This window comes from Lycorma delicatula, chromosome 5 (genome assembly GCF_047948215.1).
Source record: "Lycorma delicatula isolate Av1 chromosome 5, ASM4794821v1, whole genome shotgun sequence".
Taxonomy (NCBI): Eukaryota; Metazoa; Arthropoda; class Insecta; order Hemiptera; family Fulgoridae; genus Lycorma; species Lycorma delicatula.
The window spans coordinates 177,375,535-177,392,048 of NC_134459.1; the positions used below are offsets into that span (position 1 = coordinate 177,375,535).

At 29.2% G+C, this 16,514-nt stretch overlaps 1 protein-coding gene across 3 annotated transcripts in view; it reads right to left on the reverse strand.

Annotated features, from left to right (window-relative positions):
• Window positions 1–1,764: 1,764 nt before the first annotated feature.
• Window positions 1,765–16,514, reverse strand: part of LOC142325620 (putative aarF domain-containing protein kinase 5) — a 54,892-nt gene continuing 40,142 nt past the window's right edge. The window contains exons 4-6 of one of the 3 annotated variants that reach the window (XM_075367607.1): window positions 14,166–14,331; window positions 13,021–13,191; window positions 1,765–2,408 (exon numbers count right to left, since the gene is read on the reverse strand). In XM_075367607.1, the coding sequence (XP_075223722.1) occupies window positions 2,206–2,408; window positions 13,021–13,191; window positions 14,166–14,331 (540 nt within the window). In that variant the 3' untranslated portion in view covers window positions 1,765–2,205. Of the gene's footprint in view, window positions 2,409–8,693; window positions 9,003–9,247; window positions 10,031–13,020; window positions 13,192–14,165; window positions 14,332–16,514 lie in introns of those variants that run through there. The other 2 variants (XM_075367608.1, XM_075367606.1) reach the window with 2 other exon arrangements.

The window sequence follows — 16,514 nt, forward strand, 5'->3', positions numbered from 1 at the left end:
GTTCCTGAATCGTTAAAATTCCGAATGGAATCCCCAACTTAAAAAAACAAAAAATTGTTTATAAATAAATAAATAAATTTATTAAGTTTTTCTTTTTAAAAAAATAATATATAAGTAAAAACATAATCTAGCAAATCGCTAGATTTTTAAGTTAGTCGTAAAGCTATCAAAATCGTCCCGTTAATTCTATTAAAGTGGAAGTTTATTTTTTTTTTAATGACCATTTACGCCGGAAATAAAAAATAATATTAAAATTAAAAAAACTGAAAACGTATTTCGTTTACGTAAATCTATCAAAAATTATTAGTTCCAAAAATTTATCGCACAGTTCTTATTTGACTTCAGCAAGTAAAATCGCACGTACGCATTTGTTTTGGGTTAAACTTCCTTTATCCGAACGGTTGTAAGCGACATGACACGAGGCGGTTTAGAAAACAGCATAGCCGTATAAGAAATAGCCACTCAAAATACTTTTTCCTTTACTCGTAACTTCCATTACCTTTTCTAATGACGCTAAAATTCTTATATACATTTACTGTTAATCGGTTTTTTTCGGGATAAACATAAATCTTAACGTTATCTAAAAAACTTTTAATAAATCTAAATGTAAACTGTTTACGTATTTAAATAAATAAATGTTTTACGGTTGCGTCTTTGAGTTTGTTATCTTTTGTTTTGAAATCGTTCTTTAGGTTGAATTTAAATTTATTACGATATTCATCAGAACACTGATGAATAGTGAAAAATATTTGTGAAAAAATAACATAGAGAAAAATGTGAAAATAATAACAAGATATTACAAAAATATGTAATTAAGAAAGATGTCAATAAATTACATGTACAAAAAATAGGAAGAGTAAATTAACAAGAAACAAAATGATGATCTATACAGGCTAATGATTAAGACAGATTAAACGTAACGATTATAGTAATTTAGTCTGTACTTAATGAATTTCACTTGGATATGTTAAAACCTTTAACATATGGTTTTTTTTTTAACGGATGTTAAGGTGATCCAAACAAGTAGTATTAATAGTTGGTTTTTGTTAAGGATTGTGATTATTTTGTTGTAATCTAGTATTATAATCAAATCAGTGAATATAAACAATCTACTGAATATTTTTATTCCTATTCAATAAATAAGTTAATATGCTCTAAATATAATAAACTTAAAGATATAAAAAGGAAACTGGAAAGAACAACAAAATGAAGACCATTAAGGTGATCAGTTTATTATAATTTCTTAAAAAATTACTTATGTAAATACGGCTTCTATTTACACCATAAACAAAACATCTATTGTCAGTCAAACCTTTTAGTGAATTCCACTCTACAACATGGTGAAAAATAATAATTTATTAGTGAAAAGTTAAAATTTTCCCACATTTATACCGGTAACATAGTTAATACAATGTAAATGGAATCTAACTTGAAATTAATTTTTTAGGTATAACAAAACTGATCAATGCATAACAAAAACTTTAAACAATAATAAATAATTACTATATTAAAACAGTCGTACAATAAAAACAGATTTATTGTACATTGTAATGTGTAATCATCACTGTAAGTCTTGATGATTTGAATAATATCTTTATGATAAAAGAGCTTTAACACAATTATCATTATGTATTCTACATAATTCTACAATATAATTCTATAATATAATTCTACATATATTCTACATATATAATTATATATAATATAATATAATTCTACAATATAATTCTATAATATAATTCTACATATATTCTACATTATGTATTTTACATATTTTCATCAAATAATATTATGAGGAAAATTCAGATTTAAATTATGCAGAAAATGAAACAAATGCTGAAATTTTACACATAATTAACCTAATTTTAACCTAACATTATTCAGTAAATATTGATAAACACCTATGGTAGATATTACTTTATCTACCACTTGGGTAGTACATTACCTTTAATAGGTTCATTTCTAAATAAAATCACTTAATCATTTTAACTAATCAATTTCAATTGAATCATGTACATTCAAATAAATAATTAATTAATAAGACTGTACAATATATACAGAAATAATTAAAATCACAGAGCACCAACCATGACAGTAGATTAATTAAAAATGTAGAAAGGCCATAAATACATTAAAAACATTGAGAAGACAACCACCAATAAACCATACTTGAAGAAATTATTTAGCCACGATGCATTCTTGAAATTAACTTGAGCGTATTTTTACATACCGAATCACAAAAATAAGATAAGTGGGCATTCTCTTAAGTACAGACGTAACATGATCGAAATGATTTTCAGCTGCTTTTGACAAGTACATAAGCTCTTCACGTGTTAACTTGACGTTTAGTTGCCAACAATTACTCCTCAATGGACTCTGAGTTAAAAGCTCAGCCATCATCTGATAGTCTGCATACCATATCACACATCATACAGAACACAATTCACATTTTATAAAAGAAGTATATGTTCACAAACTTACAATTTTTCAAATTAATGGTGATTTTAAAATATCAGGTATTAATGTAATAGGCAATCTACCAGTTCAGTTAGTTCTTAGATGGTGCCTCTCACGCTATATTGAAAGAAGAAAATAAATAAATAAAACCATAAAGTTTGGTTAGATTACATTTATAATTCTAATTTATTTATTTTCTTATTTCAATTTAGTGTTTCAGGAGCGCCATCTAAGTACTATGCAACTAACTACAGCAGCAGATTGCCTACTACATTAATATCAAATATCATTTACAATTTAAACTTTCAACTAATAATATACATGCAGGATAATGAAAATCATACTTTCACAATAATAGCAAAATTCTTTTTTCTTTCACCTTCTAAGAATTTTTATACATATCATCTTTGATGGATGTTAATACACAATTACAATTACCAGTGTTTGATAAGAAAGTACAACAAGCGGCAGTTAGTAAAGCCTTCCTCTAACTTCACTAATTGCATAACATTTTCATCAATTAATATTATGAGGAAAATTCATATTTAAATTATGCAGAAAATGAAACAAATGCTGAAATTTTATACACTATCTATATCCTAGAAAATATATATTAAATTGTTGTAATCAGCATGCAGTGTTGGTTGATTCATTTGACAGGCATGGGATTATTAATAAGTATACAACACATTATTATTAAATTATTAAATATACAGTGTTCAAAAAATGATGCAACCTTATGGAAGAATGTTTCCTTCTTTTATTGAAGGTTTAATCGAGGAAAAATGAATTACACAATGCAGCAGAGAATATTCATTCTCTTCCAATACATTAGATGTCCCGTTATGCCCAGACCCAGAATGCCTTTACAGAAAAGTATAGTGTGAATGCACCATACAAGTCCATCAAGCAGCGTATAACAAGTTCCAAGAAGCACGGAATGTGGCAGATACAGTCAAAGGTGGTTGACCAAAAGTGCTAACACCAGAAACGTTGATCGACATGCAAGCTGCATATTCTGTTAGTCCCAAAAAATCTGTACAACGCCTATCTAGCTATTCTCTCTATCAGTAGTACCCACACAACATTTCGCAAGCATTTAAAGATGTATCCATACAGAATTTGTGTTGTTCAAGAATTGTTACTTGCAGACACTGGAAAACATGTAGCTTTCTCTCAGCGGTTCATGTAACACAGATGAGGAAGAATTTGATCGGTTTTCACACATTTGAAAATTCATGCATTTAGTGTATGGAAAATCTATATCAGCTGCATGAGTCTCCTCTGAACAAACAAAAAGTGGCTGTTTGGTATGCACTTTCATATAGGCAAATCTTTATAACACACTTTCATGGCACAGTGAACAGTGGGACACTACATACAGATGTTGCAACAATTTTTAAATACTATACCTGCAGACTGGCTAGAGTACATGTTTCAGTAGGACAATGCTACAACTCATACAGCCAACAACACCATAACTTTCTAGGATCAGTGTTTCCATTGACAAGTAATTTTGAAGGGGTTGTGGCCACCTAGGTCTTCTGATTTATCCCCTCTGACTTTTTCTTGTGGGGATACCTTAAGGATACCGCTTACAAAATTCATCCTCATGCGTTCCCTAACTGCAGAGCAAACTCAAACGATATATTCCTGCAATTCCTCAACAAACATTACAACATCTGTTTAAGAACATGCAATATCACATACAATTATGTGAATCACATAATGGAGGCCACACTTTTAACAACTACTATAACTTACTCATTTTCCCATAAGGTTCCGTCATTTTTTGTGCATGTTAGATTTCAAAAATGTCATTCCAATAATAATGAATTATCGCAAAACCAGATATATTTACAAATGGTTTATTCACTATTGACACATTATGAAAAAGATGGTAATGTGTTTTTGCAATTTATTGTCACTACTTGTGAAATCAAGGTACATAATTTAACTCCAGAAACCAGGGCATATGAAAATGGTGACATATCGCAAAAAATAAATAAATAAAGATATAAAGTGGTGTTTTACACATTAATTTCTTTACAGAACAGACTATAGATGCAGAGTATAATCCAATTTACTGAATGGCCTAGTTAAAACATCCATCTGAAACAAGCATTATAAAAAACTAACATTCTATCTATTTCTTCTAACAATTCAAAGTCTTCACTGAACTCTTCTCTCCCCTTAATCCTATAGCAAGGACACCACACTTCTGACTAACATGTATTTCCAACACTTAACATAATTTCTAGGAGGCATTAAGTTATGTTCCACTAAAGAAATCACTGAAGTTATTTAATCTTTTATAAGGATTATAAAACTAATTAAATATTGCAATTTTTTTATAATGATTAAGCTTTTATTAGTTTTACCCTTTTTCTAAAAGTGCTTGTAATACAAAATGACACTATAATAGGCACTCAAAAACATTTTAATATTATTATGGTTTTGGGCATAGTGTAAAAGTACTTAACATGAGGTGGATGACATTAAGTGAAAAGATGCAAAGATAACAAGCTAATTACAATACAAGCTATATCAGGATGATCAAAAATCAAGTAGACACTTTTGATGATTTATAAAAAAAATGTTAAACTTTTACATGCAAAGACAGTAAACCAATTGATTTTATAGTAGATGTTTTTAAGCTAGTAAAATTGCTGTAATTTATATCAACACTGATTATTGTGCCACACATCAAGCCCCGCAAAATGGTCACTACTCGCATGGAGAAAGCTTTTTGTTCTCAAATTAGCCAAAACAAACTCTGTTACTATTGTACAGTATGAAGTATGGTATGCCAATAATTTATCTATGACTAGATAAAGCAATTAGGAAACTCAGGATATCTGTATAAAAAGACCTACTTATGTTTGCACTGTATACCGATAGTCCAAGAAAACTAAAAAAACTAATTGAGCAAATTAAGAATTACAAATTCCATAACTGACTGTGTGGATATGTTATTAATAAGTGTACATTTATTCACGTCTTATACACTACAGTCAGCACAAAGTTTAAATGATGACAATAAAGGCTTAAGAAAAGGTTTCTGTATGGACATGCAGAAAATTTGACAAAGAAGATTGTTTCTTTCATCACTATGGAGAACAGAGAACCCTAGAGCAACATTGCAACTTTATGCAAACTGTCTAAAGTGAACGTGTATTGTGCTATTTCCTTTGAAAAGGTGTTAAGAATTTTTTTTTCTGTCATAAACATAATAACTAAAGGAATTTATCAACATGTTAAGTGAACAACTAATGCCTCAACTTGAAGAGACACTGAAAACTTCAATCTTGTATAAGATGGAGCTCCACTACACTGGAAAATAGAAGTATTAGTTGTGCAAATAGAGATTCAAAATCATCTGTTTGGATTAACTGTGCAAATGATGAAAATACGGTGTTGAAACGTTGGGATTTAATGAGATTGATAAATTTTTATGGGGATTTATATAACTCAAAGTTTCTGTCCCTTCCCTTCTTGTTGATGTTGACGTAAATGACTAACAACACATCATTCATGCTGCTGATATTGTTTGGAATTATCTGGGTTAAATTACTGATTTATGTTATATCATCTCATTGTGCACACATAGATCAATAATACTTACAAACTTTCCTCTAAAACCATCTCCACTTAAAAAATGAATTTTTTACAAATATAGAAAGTGTTTATTTCATATTTCAATTTTAATCACCGAGTGTAAAATATAAGAATGTTAGAGGGTTCTAATAAAACAGATGTAATGCTGACATAAAGTACAATCCAGATTGTAACATTTTTTTAAACATATCAGTTATATATTAGTTATCAGTTAACCTCTTGCTGGTCATCAGTTACATTGATAAAATTGCCCTTGATGAAGTATTTCGTCATCACCTTTTTTGTTAAAAAGTGCCTTTGATGAAATATTCATTTTCGCATATTGTCCAGTTTTATTCTGTTTTTAGACAAGTTATTTCAATGAGCATGGGTACGCTTAGTTCCCTAGTTTGTTGTGGTTGCATAGAGAAGCATTAATGTATGAAGTTTGTTTTGTATCATTGCTCTTAGCTGTTTCCAGCCTATGCCTAGCGCCTACGATACTTGTTTACATTTTTATTAAAGTTCATTTATTGAAGTTCATTTATTGATGCAAGTGTCCATTTCATTTTTTAGCTTGTTTTTATTACTTATTTATGTTTAAGGATTATGTTTATTTACATTTAAGGAGTGCCCAGTGCACAGCCTTAATGGTGTGCACTGGTGTTTTTAAAACAACCTCCTACGAGGCTACCACTGTATTGGGAAAGGCTCTCCCAATCGATTTAGTGGTGAATGTTCAGGTAGCCATGTGGAGGTTGGAAGGCTGAGGTATTTGGGATACGGTTTCGAGCCAGGCCAGTACCAGAGCAGAACGGTGATCACAATGCACCGGATCTAAATTTTGTTCAGTTGCCCATCTCCCGCCTGTGGAAGAGGCTGCAGAGCCTCATGGAAGCATAGCAGCTGGATTGGGACACCATAACGAAGGGAAGATCCTTGTATAAATTTATACAGGCTCTAGGGGGATGGTATGCCTCGAGCTTGTTTTTAAGGGCATTGGGTGCCCGGGTGCTCACCAACCATGTTAATTTAAACCAATATCTGTTTCGGTTCCACCTTGCAGCTGATAAGTTGTGCGTCTGCACGGAGGTCCAGTCAACTGAACATCTGATGATTGACTGCCCTGCTCTTGGGAGGGGGCCAGAGACTGGGCCAACCTGGAACTTAACGGTCATGGGGAAAATTGGCCACTCACAAACGGTGAGTCAATGTGGCAAGAACCGCATTGTCGGACCAAATGGAAGTTCCTTGATGCGGTTGCTATGTTCAACTGACATCAGTAGTTTACCCAAGGGAAAAATTTATGTTTAATAAAAGTATATTTATGTTTTTTTTTTTTATGTTGGAACAACTATTTAATATATTTTCACTTCTTTACTTGTTGGTGTTCGGATTAGTGGAGTGATTGCGACACAAAATAATAGTAGTGTTATTGTTTGTTATAACCTAACTTTCATTATTATCTTGTGTACTATAAAAATAAACTTTTATTTATTATTAGTGGTAGACTTATAAAGAAACTTCTGAGTGTTATCTAATCTAATGTGTTAGTAGTAAAATGTGTTGTATAAACTATTTTAATAAACCTTCAGTCCTCATCATCATGTTGAGTAAGTAGTACATATATTTAATTTTTACATTTAAGATAGTAAAAGTATCTAAATAAGATCTTAAAATATATCAATTCCTTCTAATTAAACACAAAGAACATAAATATTTAAAAAAGGGCATAATGACAAAGGTTTTGGTGAAAATTTACGGGCATAATAACAAGGTTTTCTATTAAAAAAAAGAACCTTTAAGGAGTTAATTTAGTGTCTGAAGAAGTAGATTAGATGATATTTTTAGGTAATTAATACGCAATGTGGTGACACACAATGCATTTACTTCTTGCAACAAAATCATTTTCGAAACAGCCAGCACTATTATGGTCATTTCAGAGACTTATACATTGTTATTAGTTTTCAGTAATTCAATGTAAGATACAGTAATTGCAGTGGAAGATACAACTACTTTATAAGTCTATAACAATGTTTTTAATACTTCAACAAGCTATCTCCTAATAATACTGTTCTTTTGATTAACCTGCATTTCTTCAATTTTTTCATTGTAGAACTACCAGAATGTTCACTATTCTTGTCATTTCCATAATCATTCCTAACATGTTTTTAACAATAATGAATGCCCACATAAAATAATTCTTTATTAATAAAGTCAATATAACTTGCTACAGATTTATCTGAACGACTAGCTAATTTTTAGAATAACTTTGCACAAATCCACTGCCTCTTGTTTTTTTCTTTTTATTTGGAAATAGAACATGTGCCTAATCAACAAGTTGAAAAAATAATCAGTCATGGAAAAAATACAAACAACACATGGTAGAAATAATGGAAATGAATAAGCAAACAAATATGTACATAATATTTCACTGTACTTCACTGTTTACAAAAATAAGAAAGTAGTTTTGATCACACATTGTAAAACATGATTTCCATGGTTATTACATCATATCTTTATATCATTAAATCAAATAAAAAGTTTTTAAATGCTATACAGAAACAAATTGTACATTTTTATCCCAAATTACATCTATTGATAAGAACGTCTACAATAGTCTGCATATTCACAAGTGATCTTTTTCACTAACCTGTCCTACATATAAGTATAATATTAGGCATTACAAGAACAAACATTTTGAATACTTCATTACCCATTACTTAAGAACTATAGTAAATCATGGATAAATTAAACCCATAATACTACAACTATAGATAAAGGATTTGTGTACTGCATTTACAACACTCAATATTTATATAACTAAACAAACTTACGTAACATTTCTGTTTTTAATATACTTTTTCTACTTCCATATTGTTAAAATGTTCTTCTGACAGTCTCTGATTTATCCAGGTTTTCATCAATTTTGTCCCAGTGAACTGGTACTATTTTAAACCCAAAAACCAGTAGAAATACTTTTTTTGTGGAGAGTATAAAATTATGTTTGATAATACATGAAGTACATTAACTATAAATAGTCATGTACTTCTTTAATGTTACAATAAAAGATAAAGAACCATCATTTATTAATTAGGAAAATTAGACTGACTTAATCCATTAGATATCCTCAAGTCATCAGATATATAATGCTGCAGGCAAATTTCTTTTAATGAGTATACTTGTAGGTTATTACATCCACAGAACACCAGGCAAGGATGTATTATAGATTAGAACCATATAACAGAATAGTGACCAAGGAGGGAGCAATATCAAGGAACCATTTAGCTTTAAAATAGAGCTTATTCAGCCTGGCCTTAAACTAATAATTTTCCACAAAGGAGGACAAGCACTTAATAACCGACCATCCATGCTAATCTGACACTAAGGAAAATTAAATGAATGAAATGAAACATTAAAAAAAATTCAAACCCAATAACTACAGTATGTTAATATCACAAACAATAGAGCTACAGGAATAAATGACTGGAGACTGTAAAAATGAGGATGAACAAAGGAAACAAAATTCTACCTAATCTATGATAATCATTATATGTCTTTTGCTACATTACGAAATATAATAGGGCTGTTAAAATTAATTATAATAGGATATTAAATTAAAAATTTGTATAATAAAAATATTATAAATTAATGTTGTATACATAGAGCTTTAAAAACAAATAAATTTCAATAGTACCTAGTTACAAGCATTAGTTTGCTTGGTATTGCTCTGAAAACCACTAACATCCTTTCATGAATATCCACCATATTCTGATGTAACATTTCTTTTTCTTTTTTTGGAAGTGCCTGCATAGCACGAGCAGGACCTCTTTTGGCGAAAAACAGCTTGAATGCATCAGGGCCTTTCTGTTTAGGATCAGGAATGTATCGCTGAACGAGTGCAATGCAAAACAGACGGTAATCAGATTCTGGAAAACATCCATTTCCCCAATTACTGAAAATGTGTATGATTTCCCTGTAACAGTGGAAATTTTTCTTTTTTATTTCACAAACAAAAATTAATATAGTAAAAAAATACTATTTAATTTAAAAAGTTCAAAAGATATTTTTAATGAAACCATAAAGACAATAATACTTATAAAAAAAAATATCAATTTAATAAATAAAAATTGTAAAAAAGAAATTTTTATCAAAAAAAAAAGTTACTAAAAAAGCAGAATTATACAAATAAATCTCTAAAAATGTTTATTTAATCTGAAATAAGATAAATATCAATAATAGTAAAAATCTGTAACAAATTTACAAAAAAATAATTAATAAAATCTCACCTTAAAAAAAAAGTTACATTCACATATATGAACGAGGAAACAGAAGCAGAATACACATTTAAGTTAATATATAAACAACACTAAAAATGTTAAGATGGATAGAAGCAGACTACATGATAAAAGAATTTTGCGAGAACGTTGTGAATGCTACGTTCACAATTACTTTCATAAAGGATAAGTTCTGATAAAATAACTAAGCACAAAACAAAATACACATTTAAACAAAGCCACTTATATCAACATTCCATATGTAATAAAGTTTTCATGATATTTATACAGTTTCAATCCATACAATTCAAAAACACTGGCATACCTCGTCAAAAATAACTTGAAAAACATTTCACATTCTAGAAAAATCAATAAATTTAAAAAAACAGAATATGTAACACAAATAACTCTACAATGCACATGTATGTGTATGTGTAGTGTTCACAAGCATGTATATGGAGTTCACATACAATTCCAGAACATCCATCAGTCAGTTGTGTTTAAATTTTATCTGGCAGAGTATAAGCAAGGCAAAACAATGTAGCTTTTATTAACAGACATTCAGATGAGTGTGATATTAAAAATGTATGTACGTGGATAAATGAAAAAACTGACAATAAAGTTGTAGGACTTTCCCATCACACCACTACTATAAACAAAATATAATTAACACATTAATGACATATTGAAAAAAAGCTTCTATTTCAACAACTTTAAATATTAAAATTGTTTTTAGTGCTCTTGAAAATGTATAAACTGATACCACACACGACTATGTTTGTTACTTTTTGTGCGAACCCCAAAACGGGAGTCAAAATTCAATTTTATAAAAAATATTTTTTTAAAGCAGTTTTGATAACAATAAAAATGGGAAAGAAGAAAAATGCATGGCTTTTGGTTGGGTCCAGCTGCTTTGTAAGGTGTGAGGCTCTCAAATTAGTAAAGATTAATTTATATGTGTAATTAGATGACAATAAAAGAAACCACAATGAAACATCCATCATACTGATCGATCACAACAAAGCTTCAAAGTTTAGAGCCTTTTTTTTGGAATGAGTGTGATTTTTCAAAAAATTTTTTTCAAATATTGTTATATTTTAATCATTACACAAATATACCTAAAAATATATGACCTTAATTAGGAAAAATCTCAAGATACGGAGGGTGACCTTGCTCTACAGCCTCATCCCCTTGACTTTTTAAGTTAAAAATTTAATGTCATTAATGCCCCATATATAGAAGCAATCTGACAACGTTTAATCAAAACTGGGCCAGTAAAATATAAAGTGATTTAGAGGCCAACACTGTACACACGTACATACATCTGGTTTAACATCTGGAAAATTTCCAGATAGTTTTTTTTAGGTTCCTTAGGTCTTAAAAAGTCAAGCTCTGGGGAAAACCGCATATGCTCACATCGAACCGATTACACTACTTTCCCTTCTTGAGCTGCAGTGGTATCTAGACAGGAAAGTAAAAATTGATAAACTGCATTGAATCTCATCTATTTGCAGCAATTATTCAAAATATTAACAACATATTACATCACAATTACTATCACATAATCTGAAATTATAATTTTTATTATCCCTATACAAATCCATTTTTTCCCTAGTTCAAATTTTAATTCCCAATTCTACCAATATAATTTAAAAGGCAAACTTTCAATCCTAGTGCAATGGATGTATAAAGATCAACAATAAACTGATCTGAAATATAAAATGTACTTTAATAGTAAACCAAATATTTTTCAATAAAATAACAATTAAAACACTCCAAAATATCTACATGAAGTAAACTTTGCCACCAGACTGAATTAGGGTCCACTAACAAATAGTAACAAATTTCATTCACGATATAATCACTTAAACAGATTCCACCAATCTTTGTTTTCACAAGCTTAAGTAAATAAGCAATTCTTTAAGTACTTCTATATACTTAAATAACTTTATAAAACTTTATAATAAACTTTAAATAATCCTATAAACATATTTTTTTTTTACATAGAAGCAGATAAGAAGAAACATATAAAGGGGGGGGGGGGGAAATAACATGTTAAAATTAAGAAAGAAAAATCAAGTTTTTTTCAACAGCATGACTTTATTACGGCAGGAACAACACTGCTATGAAAGTAATAGACTTAGTGATGCTAAAACATGGCTTACATGTTTTATTATCTACTGATATTATTCTATACTAAAGTACATATTCAAATTGTTTTGATACATTATTCTTTCAATAACTTTAAATAAACGTAAAGAATATGGACACTTTTCCCAAATTTATTTTCAACTAGCAATCTAACAATCACAAACGAACAGAAAAATGTACTACTAAGTAATGGAATTAAAATAAGAGAACTAAGAAAAAGCCTACATCAAAATATTAAATAAGTATGCTTACAGTTCTACACTTATTAAGTTCAATAATTATTAAGAAAGGACAGTCACAAATTTTCCAGTGCCTAGCAAAACTGACCAATCAAAATCATTCACTGTTAATATGAAGTTGTATGTTTGGCAATCAGAGAATAACCTGACTAAAACATTAAAAAATTATGAATTAAAAAAGTATAGAAAATATTTCTCACTGTTAAAAAAATTCAATTAATAAATATGCTTCATACATTTTATATATAATAATATTTAAAGTATATTACGCAGGAAGATGATAAAAAAAGAATACTTACCGGCTACTCCAAGTTCTAAAGAATACTTCTTCATATCGCAATGATTGTTCAATATAATTGACTTCCAAAGGGAACATAAAGATTTACGTACATTAGCAGGAACAGTTTCATAAAGACCATGATCAAGTATTATAAACTGTGCCTTATTATATTTATCTTTACGAACCAGAACTGCAAAACATAAAAGTAAAAATATACAATTCATTAAAAAAAAAACCAAATAATTATTTTCTGTCTCCTAACTACTTTAAAATTCTTAAAGAACATCAGCTATGACTATGAAGGGAGGCAATCAGATACCAACATATTTTCGCGGAGCGCTAATCAAGCATGGATCATTGTGATGGGAGAAGGTTAAACAATTTACTTATAACAGGTGGCCAACCATTTATCCATCTTGTCTATGTGACGCGCAGCTCACATCACATTCCTGGTAACATACCGGTAACAATTTTGAGTTGGACATAACTGATCTAAATACAGGAATCCAACTGTGATGCAATATTATTATAAACTTACAACTTACAAGATTATTATAGTAACTTAGCTTCACTCAGGTATTGTTTTTAATCATATAGGCTGCAGAATCTGTTATGACATTTCAAAAGTTACATCTTACATATAACTACACGGAAAACATTTTTTGTTAAAATCATATTAAACCTTATTCTTTTTAGGGACTACTGTTATAGGTAAAGAAAATCTTTAGGAATTATGGTAAATTAGATATAAAAGTACAATTTCTTTCAACTTTTTTTCTTAAAAGTACAATTTCAGTGTTCTAACACAACTTTTTTAAAAGATGTTATAAAAAATAAGTGGTTATTTGCAGTTATACAGTTTAATTAGAAAGTTTTGCAAGATTCTTCAGGTTTATGGTTAAGCAAAGTAATTATTTAGATAGGGAGTTACATGTAATTTTAACAGTTACACGATAATTAACAGATTTACTAGTTTCATTTCTATTGTAAATTCTATTAAATAAACCACCTAGTATGGAATATTAAGATAATATACTAGGTGGTTTATTTACACATGCACGTGTGTACACACATACACACACACACACACATTCATAAAACTGCAGCTATTTAATCTAATTACCCATAACATATCTGAAATATGTATATTAAATTATTACTAACCATTTCCTGCATGAGGATCAGCATGAACAAAACCAGTATGAAATATTTGTTCAGCAAACGTACGAAATAATTTTAAATCATTATCAGCAAGTGAAAATCCATTTTTCAACAATTCATCTTTGTCATTTATTTTAATTCCATTTACAAATTCTGTTGTTAGAATTCTCTGTAACAAAAAAAGTTATTTCATTTGCTTTAAAATAGTTTAGCATATAAGGAGACTTTAATTATCCCTTATAGCAAGAATCCCTTATAGATAAATCCTTATAGATAAATCCCTTATAGAAACACGGTGCATTGGTTTGTTTACTAAATATGTCACATTTTTATTTTGAATGAAGCACTTCTTGGCAAAATGCAACAAATTAGCAAACACATTAGTACGCTAAATTGTATTGTATATTATAAACAGTATGTTGTTTACATTAACATTTACTATAATTATTTTTTTTACGTTTTGTTAAAAAAAAACACTATTGTAGACAAAAGATTTTTTTTTTAATTTTATAAAAATAAATAACTATAGAATAAATGTTAATGTAAATAATTTTACTGTTAATAGTACCCAATACAATTTATTATACAGTCATTAGTTGAATTTTTTGTCATTATTTTGCTTCATTTTGTTTTCTTTGGTATTGTAATGTTTTTATTATTTAATAAAAATTATTTAGACCGATATAAAATGAAAGGAACTGCTCCAGCATTTGCTTGGATGCATCAGGAGAAACCATGATAAAATCTTCGTAAGAACAGCAGCATAAAATACTTAATCCTCCCTATATTATTAAATGGTAAGAAAAATGCTGGAAACGCAAAATCTACAATAATTCAAGACCTAATAGATCTACTGGAACGGGCAATGGCTTAAAACACTTGGATAATCAAGTCACACCTAATGAGGTCTCACCCAAAATTTTTCTGTAACTCTGAATCAAAATATGAATGAATATTGGTTCTCCCTATATTATGACATTGTAAAAAAATGCTTAAATGCTGGCTGTGAAGCGGCAAGAAGGCACAGCCCCCTAGTGCTATATTAGTAACATTACATTAAGAAGAAATTAATAGAATTAGCAATATTTAACAATTTGTTCTTTTTTTCTTTACATTTATTTATGACATCGTTGGAATGGTTCACGTCTATCAGACGAGTAAGCAATATTTTACTCTAAAAATTGGATGTGTCCACAGACTTCTTTTTTAATGAATAACTTTAAATTTAGGATAAATATGAGTCAAGATTATTAACCTTAAACAATAATCTATTCTGTGTGTATATAAATTGTTTGAATTGTAGTCAAGTTTTCGAGAACTTATAAATATTAAATTAATAGGCAATTTACATACATGAATTGTTAGGTTTGTTATTAACTATAATTTGTTTCATGAAAGCAAGCAGCAAACCAAAACATAACAGTATGATGATTCTAATTTAATCTAATTTAGGTCCAACTGAGAAAAAAACACATCTCTTTACTTTTAATATAAAAATAAAGTAAAAAAAATCTCTTTCCGCACGCCAGAAGGTGGAGGTAGATTTCACTAGTGCTAAGTATGGGATAAAAAATATTTCCACATTAAAGTTAAAAAAAACTTAAAATTTACTCAATATAACAATGGTTGCATGTGAAAAAAGTTTCACATGTTCTGCATACAAGCTTCATCTTCTTACAATTCCAGCAATATTTTGGTCATCCCTTACCTAAAGGGTTGGTCATATCAAAAATTGTTTCCAACAAAATTTTTAGGTAATGTTTACAGGACTAAGGACCGCTTTAAACCGATTTTATACAGTGCCTACTAAGGGAGGTATGAAGTTTTTTGTCTTCGGAACCCCATTTTTTCCACTCCTGAGCCAATGGTTGGCGATATCAAAAAACTTTACTTATATAAGTTTTAGGCCCTTATCCAAAGATAGTAGGAACTTTAAACGAATAAATATTTTACTTAATAAGAAAATTATAGTGATATTTTTTGAAAAAGACCTCCCCCCCATTTCCACCCCCATGGTCTGATTTTACCCATTAATGAACTCAATTTGAAAGCGACTGGTGCAAAATTACGCAGTTATCATGTTTACAAGAAAGCGAAATATATTTATAGACATATAATAAAAACTTTTAATCTTTTTAACTTTTATAACTACATATTTTTATATGTTTACAATTTTAAGTTTTAAATTTTTAATGTGTGATTTTTAAAAAGAATATGTTTTATTAACTGATGCTGAGGGAAACCTTTGAAAGCTCTTTTATATAACAAGCAGAAGGTAAGATGCATTTTTGAATTCTGTACTCTTGGTGGTAAACTTTTTATACTTTGGTCTTTGATATATATAAATGTATA